The sequence below is a fragment of the Cervus canadensis genome, chromosome 1, assembly GCF_019320065.1.
Source record: "Cervus canadensis isolate Bull #8, Minnesota chromosome 1, ASM1932006v1, whole genome shotgun sequence".
In the NCBI taxonomy this organism is placed as follows: Eukaryota; Metazoa; Chordata; class Mammalia; order Artiodactyla; family Cervidae; genus Cervus; species Cervus canadensis.
Genome location: NC_057386.1, coordinates 111,619,181 through 111,629,897, shown reverse-complemented (window position 1 = coordinate 111,629,897; position 10,717 = coordinate 111,619,181). Strand labels below are relative to the sequence as shown.

The 10,717-nt window shown below is 54.9% G+C and overlaps 1 protein-coding gene across 4 annotated transcripts; it reads left to right on the top strand.

The window, feature by feature from the left end:
- Positions 1 to 871: 871 nt before the first annotated feature.
- Positions 872 to 8,658, top strand: NEFH (neurofilament heavy chain). Of its 4 annotated transcripts, none has more exons than XM_043437185.1 (5): positions 872 to 1,825; positions 3,663 to 3,862; positions 4,794 to 4,918; positions 6,079 to 6,448; positions 6,509 to 8,658. In XM_043437185.1, the coding sequence occupies exons 1-5, from the start codon at positions 964 to 966 to the stop codon at positions 8,054 to 8,056; spliced, it is 3,105 nt and encodes a 1,034-aa protein (XP_043293120.1). In that variant the 5' UTR covers positions 872 to 963; the 3' UTR covers positions 8,057 to 8,658. The 4 variants fall into 4 exon arrangements, with proteins under 4 accessions (XP_043293120.1, XP_043293137.1, XP_043293128.1 ...); XM_043437202.1 differs by having other exon boundaries at positions 6,079 to 6,508; positions 6,707 to 8,658; XM_043437193.1 differs by having other exon boundaries at positions 6,079 to 7,282; positions 7,367 to 8,658.
- Positions 8,659 to 10,717: the final 2,059 nt, after the last annotated feature.

Below are 10,717 nucleotides of genomic sequence, written 5' to 3'. Positions count from 1 at the left end.
GTACCCCCACCCTTGGTCCTTTGACCCTTGCACACTCTGCCTTTACAGGGAACCCTCTGCCCACTTCACTGAGTGTCCTTCTTGCTGGGGCGGGTTTCAGGGTCTCCTGCTTCCCATCCTGAGGAGACCACTGCGCCCACCCCCAATCCGGGCTTCCCTTCTCTAGCCTCTGCAGTGTCTCCCACACCCCCAGTTCAGGGCAGCCTCGCCGCCCCTCCCCAGCTCCAGGTCTCCCCGTTTTCGGGCCAGTTGCCAGGTTCTTTGGCCCTCTCCTGGTGGCCTCTCTAGCAGCTAGGGGAAGGGTTACCTCCATCCAGGGGTCTTCTATCTTTACTCTCTGTAGTGCCCACCGTGCCTCCATTCAGAAGTGCTTTTCTCCTCCCCTATTTCGGGCCGGCTGCAGACACTCCGCGCTCCCTTTCCTGAGGGTCTAACTATCAGGAAAATCCTGTGCCCCCATCACTCGGGGTCCTCATCCTACTGTGTCTTCCACCGCCCCATCCCGAGGGCATCCTGCCCCATTCCCATCTGGTCTCCTTGTCCTCGCTCCCCCATTCTGGGCGCCTTCTCTCTTTCCAACATAGTAGTAGGGTCTCGCCACCCGCACCCGGGGGGTCCCCGGCGGTCCACTCCAGGGGTCCTCTACCGCCTGACGGCCTCGGGGTGGGTGGGAGCGGGGGTCTCCTCTGACGCTGCATTGTCGATTCCACTTCACTCCTAGGTTCCCCTGCCCCGCCCCTCTCACTGCGGCGGAGCTGGCCGGCCCCGGGCCGCTGGGGGAGGAGGCGGAGAGGGCGGGGCCCTCCTCCCCCGCTCCACCCCCCCCCCCCGAACTGCTGAGGGGCTGGACCCCGCCGGGCTGCTATAAAAGGGCCGGCCGGCCTGGAGGTGCCGCAGTGTCGCCCGCCTCTTCCCGGCCTCAGGGCTCCCTCTCCGCCGGTGGCCGCACCCGCTCCGGCCACGATGAGCTTCAGCGGCGCCGACGCGCTGCTGGGCGCCTTCGCGCCGCTTCATGGAGGCGGCAGCTTGCACTACGCACTGGCTCGCAAGGGCGGCGCGGGTGGAGCGCGCTCTGCAGCCGGCTCCTCCAGCGGATTCCACTCATGGGCGCGGACCTCCGTGAGTTCCGTGTCTGCCTCTCCGAGCCGCTTCCGAGGCGCCGGGACCGCCTCCAGCACCGACTCGCTAGACACCCTGAGCAACGGACCGGAAGGCTGCATGGTGGTGGCGCGCAGCGAGAAGGAGCAGCTGCAGGCGCTGAACGACCGCTTCGCGGGCTACATCGACAAGGTGCGGCAGCTCGAGGCGCATAACCGCAGCCTGGAGGGCGAGGCGGCGGCGCTGCGGCAGCAGCAGGCGGGCCGCGCCGCCATGGGCGAGCTCTACGAGCGCGAGGTGCGCGAGATGCGCGGTGCGGTGCTGCGCTTGGGCGCGGCGCGCGGCCAGCTGCGCCTGGAGCAGGAGCACCTGCTGGAGGACATCGCGCACGTGCGCCAGCGCCTGGACGACGAGGCCCGGCAGCGCGAGGAGGCCGAGGCGGCGACGCGCGCACTGGCCCGCTTTGCGCAGGAGGCCGAGGCGGCGCGCGTCGAGCTGCAGAAGAAGGCGCAAGCCCTGCAGGAAGAGTGCGGCTACCTGCGGCGTCACCACCAGGAGGAGGTGGGCGAGCTGCTCGGCCAGATCCAGAGCAGCAGCGCGGCGCAGACGCAGGCCGAGGCGCGCGACGCCCTCAAGTGCGACGTGACGTCCGCCCTGCGCGAGATCCGCGCGCAGCTTGAAGGCCACACGGTGCAGAGCACGCTCCAGTCCGAGGAGTGGTTCCGAGGTTTGCAGGCGCGGGGGGCGGGCAGGGAGGAGGGGCGCCCCCTGGTGGTCGGACATCGAGAGGCAGGGTGGTGTGACCTAGGGGGGCGGTGGAGTCCGCCTAGAGGGCTGGGCTGGATGGTGCAGTTGCTCAGGTTCCCTCAGCAAAGGGCACACCCCTTAGCTAAAAAACAGTTTTACTCTAGGTCTCTTGTGGGACGCTCCCCGCCTCTTCCTCCCCACTCTAGGTTCTCCTTTGGGCTTCTCCAGGGTCCTTGTATCTGTCCTTCCATTCTCGGTCCTCTCTGCTCCTTCTCCCAAGTCAGGGTAACCGCCCACTGTGAGTCCCCCTTCCAACAGGTTCGCTCTACCTCTCCAAAGCGGTGCCGGCTTCTAGTCAGTTGGGGGCGGGGAGGTCCCTCTTTGCCCTTCAAAGTAACATCCCTTCCCTGTCCAGTGCTGCCCATCCCCCTCTTCTGCACACAGCAGGGGACCCCATTCTCCTGACACCTATCGGGCCCCTCCCGGCTACAGTCGGAGAGCGTGAGTCATTCTCACATTCTCTCTCCCCAGGAAGGCCATCATTACAACCAACTGGTGTGTGAGGCTGAAGTGGCCAGGGGGCCCTTGAATGTCCTCTCTCCCCTTCAGAAAAGCTGGGAGCCTCCCAAATCCATCTCCCTCCCCCACCTCCAGGCCACCCTGAGTCAGCTAGGGTGCAGCTGCCGCAGCTCTGAAGCTGTGTCCAACACCTGCAGGGTGACTTTGACCCACCCTCGCCCTCTCTGGTTTTCATTCCTTTTGGGGTTAGAAGGGGGATGGACCAACTGGGCTTCTTACCTTGGGGAGTTCCACGCTCCTTAAAACTTCTGCATTGTTCTTGGGAGAGGGTACAGGGGCTTCAGTGACTTTCAGAGAAGCCTGTGACCCACAGTGGGTAAGAATCCTCACCCATTTGGATGGTCTCTAAGTCTCTGGAAGCACTAGGAGAGAAAACCAGAAAAGCTGGGGTTTGGGTGCATGGCTTTTCCAGTCCCTGCCTCTCCTCTGCGGTAGCAGAACCACCCCTCCCCCATCTCTGCAGCAGCAAGACTCCTCCCAGAGCAAACCTCCCTGCCCTCTTGGACTTTGCCCTTCACCCTGGCAGACCATCCCAGGACTTCTGGATCACTCTTCTTCCTCCCCAGCTCCCAAGACTCAGGTCCTGAGTATCATTATCTCAGGATTCAGGATGCTCACAGTCAGGAGGTTCACACTAGATCTCCAGACCTCCTCTGGCCCCTGAAGCCTTCTGGGAACCTGCAGCCTGTTGCTCACAGAGGCCAGGGTGTGGCTGCCGTCGGCACAGGGGCTTCGGTGCTAGAGAACGTGCTGCCAGGGGGAGGAAGGGAGAGAGGAGCTGGAACACGGGCCCCAGACTCCACAGGGATCTGGGCTCTGCTATGGCCACATAGCTCCCAGAGCCCTAGTGCCTCTAAAGGTCATAGGCTCATTAATTTGTTCAACCCCAAGCTTGAGGTTAAGCTCCCTGGGCCAGGTTTCATAACCCCCAGCACTGCCAGCCTTTGCTGGGGAGCTGAACCAGAAGCACCAGAAGAAATAGCGGCTTCTATTGCTGTGCAAGACCTGAGGCCTGCGTTTGGGGAGTCAGGGTGTGATCTTTGGAGCCAGATTTGAACCCCAGTCCTGCTGCTCAAACTGGCCTACTGGCCTTGGGCAGTGTCATCTGCCTGTCACAAAGGACAGGATGAGTGAAGCATCCAAAATAGCACCTGGCACTCAGAAGGTCCTTAACCCGTGTGTGGCCCCTTCCAAATCCAGTTGTGTCTAACCCTGTGCCCTGCCCCTCTCTCCCCCAGTGAGGCTGGACCGGCTGTCAGAGGCAGCCAAGGTGAACACAGACGCCATGCGCTCAGCACAGGAGGAGATATCTGAGTACCGGCGCCAGCTTCAGGCCAGGACCACAGAGCTGGAGACGCTCAAAAGCACCAAGGACTCGCTGGAGAGGCAGCGCTCTGAGCTGGAGGACCGTCACCAGGCCGACATCGCGTCCTACCAGGTGGGCGGGGTGGGGCAGAAAGCCAGACCACCTTGCCTGGCTGGGTGACCCCGGACAAGTCACTGTCCCTCTCTGAGTGGAGAGCATGGGCCTTAGAGTCAGACATGCCAGGGGTATCTGTATGTCTTTGTAGCTGTGTGACCCTAAAAAAGGTATCTGCCTCTCTCTCTGACTCTGAATTCTCTCAATGCAATTTAAAAAAAAAGCCTCCTTTGTAAAACTATGAAGATTAAAGAGAGAGATGAACTTCTCATGAGATGAGTGAGAGACAGCAGAGTCTTGGTTGTGGTGGGTGTTCAGTAAGCAGTAACCAGGGTCTGAGTGAGGACAGGCTGTGAAGGCCTCAGCAGATACCTCCCACTAAAGACAATGATTGAAAGAAAGTGTCTAAAAATTCTTTTAGAGAACGTACTATACAAGCAGTATGTGGTTATTGTAGAAAAAGAGGTTGATTTTTCATCAGCCATGATGGTTTACTTTAAGCAGTGGCTCAGTGGGCTTGGGGTTGGGGGGAAGCTTCAGCTCATGTTTAGCGTGCTTCTGTGTATTGTCTCAGGCATCAGCGACAGTTGCCTCCTGAGCCTTTAATGTGAGGTGCGTTGGAGCGCTGGGCAGACAATAGGGAGCCAAAGCAGACGAGTTCCCACTGAGCCCTTTCTAAGCTTAAGATCTGTAAAAATTCACCCGTCAGCCCGCTGACCTGTGATAGCCGTGGTCGGTGTCTGGTGTGTCTCGTTCCAGAGCACTCCCCAGGCTGAGGTTATACACACAGCAGGATGTTTGTTCTAGGTCCATGAATGAGGTCCTGAAGCTTTCACAAGGCGGGGGCTGGCCCGGACTGTGTTGGGTTTGCAGAGCCCGCCCTAGCCTCGCTGGTGCCGAGGGCCTGTGGTGACTGACAGTAACGCGTGTGTGACCTCTCCCCTCCCAGGAGGCCATCCAGCAGCTGGATGCAGAACTCAGGAACACCAAGTGGGAGATGGCAGCCCAGCTCCGAGAGTACCAGGACCTGCTCAATGTCAAGATGGCTCTGGATATTGAGATCGCTGCTTACAGGTGAGGGGGTCACGGGGCCTTTGGGCGGTGGCAGCCCTTGTGTGCTCAGAAGGAGAAGCCTTGGATTTTAAGCTCCGCAGTGAGGTAACCTGCTGTCTTAGAGATAAAAAAAAAAACCAAAAAAACTTTTTTTTCCTTACTATCGTGAAATGTATACAGCATAAAATTTACCATTTAGCCATTTTAAAGTATTCGGTTCAGTGGCATTAAAACTATTTATATTGCTGTCCAGCCATCACTGTCATCTACCTCCAGAATATTTTTTGTCTTCCCACACTGAAATTCAGTGCTCGTTAAACAATAACTCCCTGATCCCTTCCCCACCTTCCCCCAAGTCCTGGCCACCATTGTTCTATCTTCTGAGAAGCAAATATCTTGAGAGTGACTTAGAGGGTCTGACAGTGATTTAGAGGGTTAAAGCTCCCCACCCTCTTCTCAGATTCAGCCAACCAGAGGCCTGTCTTGGGAGAGAAAGAAGGGACTTGAGTTGTCAAGGACCTTTACAACTCTACCTCTTCAAGAGAGTCTTTTCATTATTTCATTGAAACCACCCTCTGAGGTAGAAACTCTTAATGACCCTGTTTTTACCAATGAGGAGACTGAGGCTTGAAGAGTTTGAATGGCTTTGCTAATAAGGTCACACTTCTAGTGGGTAAAGAAGAGTAGAAACTCTGCCCCTACTCTATTCCTAAAATTCAAAGGATGAGAATATAACAACAGACCCTTGAAATTCAAATGGGAACATTCTAATACCTTTAAAGCCCAAGTTTATAAATGTGGAATTTCTTGCTCATACTCCCACCTTTCTCTTAAACAACGTTTTTTTTTTTTTCTTAAACAACATTTTGAGGGACAATACATGTAAATTTTTTAATATAGGCGTTCTCTCTTGAGGGCCATTTTTCAGAGGAAAAAGTTTTATAAGTGGTAGCCTTAGTTGAATTAAAACAAGAGCAATGCCATTGGGGTACAGATTCTGGTTGTCCTTGGGATGATCTGCTAGTGACCTTCTCCAGTCTAAGTGCCCACCATTCACACCCCTTCTTCCACCAAACTATGTATCACTACACATAGGGGGTCTTCGGAGTAACTCAGGAAGCCTCCTACCTCAGTGATCAACTTTGAGTTAATAGTAACGTGTTCCATTATCCATTCTGCAGAAAACTCCTGGAGGGTGAGGAGTGTCGGATTGGCTTTGGCCCAGGTCCTTTCCTCCTTCCAGAAGGACTCCCCAAGATCCCCTCCGTGTCCACTCACATCAAAGTCAAAAGTGAAGAGAAGATCAAGATGGTAGAAAAGTTAGAGAAGGAAACTGTGATTGTGGAGGAACAGACAGAGGAGGTCCAAGTGACTGAAGAAGTGACTGAAGAAGAAGAGAAAGAGGCCAAAGAGGAGGAAGGAGAAGAAGCAGTAAAGTCTCCCCCAGCAGAAGAGGCCGCATCCCCAGAGAAGGAGGAGGCCAAGTCACCAGCTGAGGTGAAGTCCCCTGAGAAGGCCAAGTCCCCTGTGGAGGCCAAGTCCCCAGAGAAGGAAGAGGCCAAGTCACCAGCTGAGGTGAAGTCCCCTGAGAAGGCCAAGTCCCCCGTGGAGGCCAAGTCCCCCGTGGAGGCCAAATCCCCAGAGAAGGCCAAGTCCCCTGTGAAGGAAGAAGCCAAATCCCCAGAGAAGGCCAAGTCCCCAGTGGAGGCCAAGTCTCCAGAGAAGGCCAAGTCCCCCATAAAGGAAGAGGCCAAGTCCCCAGAGAAGGTCAAATCCCCAGTGGAGGCCAAGTCCCCAGAGAAGGAGGAGGCCAAGTCCCCAGAGAAGGCCAAGTCCCCAGTGGAGGCCAAGTCCCCAGAGAAGGCCAAGTCCCCTGTAAAGGAGGAGGCCAAGTCCCCAGAGAAGGCCAAGTCCCCAGTGGAGACCAAGTCCCCAGAGAAGGCCAAGTCCCCCGTGAAGGAGGAGGCCAAGTCCCCAGAGAAGGCCAAGTCCCCCGTGAAGGAGGAGGCCAAGTCCCCAGAGAAGGCCAAGTCCCCAGTGGAGGCCAAGTCCCCAGAGAAGGCCAAGTCCCCCGTGAAGGAGGAGGCCAAGTCCCCAGAGAAGGCCAAGTCCCCAGTGGAGGCCAAGTCCCCAGAGAAGGCCAAGTCTCCAGTGGAGGCCAAGTCTCCAGAGAAGGCCAAGTCCCCCGTGAAGGAGGAGGCCAAGTCCCCAGAGAAGGCCAAGTCCCCTGTGAAGGAGGAGGCCAAGTCCCCAGAGAAGGCCAAGTCTCCTGTGAAGGAGGAGGCCAAGTCCCCAGAGAAGGCCAAGTCCCCTGTGAAGGAGGAGGCCAAGTCCCCAGAGAAGGCCAAGTCCCCTGTGAAGGAGGAGGCCAAGTCCCCAGAGAAGGCCAAGTCCCCTGTGAAGGAGGAGGCCAAGTCCCCAGAGAAGGCCAAGTCTCCAGAGAAGGCCAAGTCTCCTGTGAAGGAGGAGGCCAAGTCCCCAGAGAAGGCCAAGTCTCCTGTGAAGGAGGAGGCCAAGGCTCCTGGGAAGGAGGTCCCAAAGAAGGAGGAGGCCAAGTCCCCTGTGAAAGAGGAAGAAAAACCCCAGGAGGTGAAAGCCAAAGAGCCCCCAAAGAAGGCAGAGGAAGAGAAAGCTCCAGCCACACCCAAAGCGGAGGAGAAGAAGGACAGCAAGAAAGATGAGGTGCCCACAAAGGAGGCTCCAAAACCCGAGGAGAAGAAGGAACCTGCTGTGGAAAAGCCCAAAGAACCCAAAGCTGGAGCCAAGAAGGAAGAGGCTGAAGATAAGAAAAAAGCAACCACCCCAGAGAAGGAGGCTCCTGCCAAGGGGAAGGAAGAGGCCAAGCCTAAAGAGAAGACTGAGGTGGCCAAGAAGGAACCAGATGATGCCAAGGCCAAAGAACCCAGCAAAGCAGCAGAAAAGCCAAAGAAGGAAGAGACGCCGGCAGCACCGGAGAAAAAAGACGCCAAGGAGGAGAAGGCCGCAGAAGCCAAGAAGCCTGAGGAGAAACCCAAAACAGAGGCCCAAGCCAAGGAACCCGGCAAGGAGACCTCCACACCTGGGAAAGCCAAGGCTGAGAAATCCTCCAGCACAGACCAGAAAGACAGCAGACCTGCAGAGAAGGCTGCAGAAGATAAGGCCACCAAGGGAGAGAAGTAAGGCAGGGAGAAGGGATCGTTCAGAGCAGCCAAAGAAACTCAGGGGGGTCTGGGAGCTCAAGGATCAGTATCACAAATTTTCACTTTTTTCGCTCTTTTCTTTAAGAAGAAACTCTGCTTAGACAACAGGCCCTCCTTCACCAAACAGGAATTTCTATTAGCAATATGTTAACAAGAGAGGGTCCTCCCAACTCCCAGCCCCGTGGCCCAAACCCTCCCCAGGCGATGGGCAATTATGTTATGATAGCTTATGTAGCCGAATGTGATATATGCCGAATGCCACACGTAAACACTTGACTATACAGACTGCCCCCTCCTCTCCAAATAAGTGCATTTATTTCCTGTATGTGCAACTGACAGATGACCGCAATAATGAATGAGCAGTTAGAAACACATTATGCTTGAGATGTCTTAACCTATTCCTGAATGCCTTCTATTTTCCAAAGGGGTGGTCAAGTCCTTGCCTAAAGCTCTCTGTCCCGGAAGAGCTGCAGCAGGTGGGGCTGGGCGCTGACCACTGTACCACACCAGGGCGCACTTTTCCACTGGAGTCCACTTTCAATTGCTTCTGTGCAATAAAACCAAGTGCTTATAAAATAGAAATGCGACTGTTGTCATTTCTTCTTTTCCCCTGGACGGGCTGGGGGATGGGCAAGGGAGGTCTTAATTTTACACTTGAGAATGCACGGGACTGGGCGGGAACAGGAAATTGCACGTCCGGGACTGGTTATGAGGCTGCTCTTGGGCTATTTCCTGGGCACAAACCCAGGCACTGTGCTCAGTGCTTTGAAATCTTATAAACAGGTGGCCTGGTGTGTGGTTTCTCCACAAGGTCCATGTACCACCTACATAAGCATCTGGGCACCTTATAAACATGCAGACTCCTTTATTCCACCCTAGACCACTGAATTAGAATCTGAGGGGTTGGCCTGGGACACCGTAGGCTTCACCGACTCCCACTTGGTTCTAACACACACTGAAGTCTGGGGACAGGTGAGGTCCGGGGCCATGGAGCCATCTATTTAAGAGCTCTGCATATGTCCTTGTTTTGTAAGGAGGGATGCGCTTTCTGAATGAGGGGCTGTATGTAGCTAATCCACCTGTAGTGAAGACTACAGTCACCACTATTGGGAACAATTTGTTAATAGTCACCTAACTGGACTCCAACATGCTTCTCTGGACATGCTTTTGAAACCTGCAGTGCTCTTGTGGATTTATGTGGGGTCTTTAATGTAAAATTTTGACCTCACGACTTCCTTCTAATAACTAGAATATGGCAAAGTGATGGGATGTCATTTCTGAGAGTAGATTACAAAAAGATTCCGGCTTCTGTTTTGTTTGTTCACCCTTGCTCTCTCACCTGGTCATTCTGCTGGAAGCCAGCTGCCATGCGGTAAGCTGCTCTGAGGATGAGGCTTCAAAAGGCCAGGAGCGGAAAGAGGCCTCTGGCCAACAGCCAGTGAGAACAACGGCCCTCAGAACAAAAAGAAACTGAATCCTGCCAACAACCACACTGTCGAACATGGACAAAGATCCTCCCCTGCTGAGCCTCCAGATGAGACTGAAGCCCCAGACAACACCCTGACTGTAGCTCTCTGAGAGGCCTTAAGGAAGAAGTGTCCAGCTAAACTGCACCTGGGTGATAGATGTCTGCTGTTTTAAGCCACTAAATTTTGGAGCAATATGTTACATAGACAATATGGCTTTGACATCATAGGGAAACATGATACGTATTAGAGTTACAAGGGCTCTCATGAATCATTGTCTCAGCCAATGTCTACAGAAGACACGAAGGGACTTGTCCAGACTAGAATCCAGGTCATCAGTTTCGGTCACCACTTACTGGGCATCCCCAAGGACTGGGCCCTGGACTACACATTTTATGTCCACTAATAGCCCAGTGGAGTGAGTGCTATTGAACTTGCATTTCTCAGTCGAAGAATCTGAGGCTCAGAGAAGCAGACGTTGCCCAAAGTCCAGAACCAGGAAGAGGTGGTGCATGGATTTAAATTCAGACCTGTCTGACCACAGAACCCAGGCTCGTCCTTACTCAGCGGTCCTGCCGCCATCCTCTCGGGATGGGTTACATGGCCACCCCTAAACCAGGTACTGGAGGCATTTAGATGATCTCCTTCTCGTGGTTGCCCCAAATGGCACAGGCAGGACAGAAGGATCTGACCAGAATACCCTCTCTCTTCTGCTGTTGGCCAGAGGCCTCTTTCCACTCCTGACCTTTTGAAGGCTTATCCTTAGGGCAGCTTACCACATGGTAGCTGGCTTCCAGCAGAATGACCAGGTGAGACAGCAAGGGAGAACAAGCAAAACAGAAGCCAGAATCTTTTTGTAATCTACTCTCAGAAATGACATGGATATGCTCCCAGTGCTGTAGGCAGGAGTCACCGGTCAGACACCAACCAGACTGACTTGAACCATCTGCCAAACAAAATCATCCTCCCTCTGGGAGGATAACAAACCTTAGGAAAAACCAATGGAGTCAATTTACCATGGAATTGCTTGTCAGACCTGTTAGAGGCCTGGGGGACACGGGTGGAATGTGGACGGAGCCGACTGCTTTAGGATGATGTGCGCTTCCTGCTGGCTAGCTGTTAGCTCTGCAGATACAGCTGGGTTGATGAAAAACATCCTTCATTTTCCCCCAGGG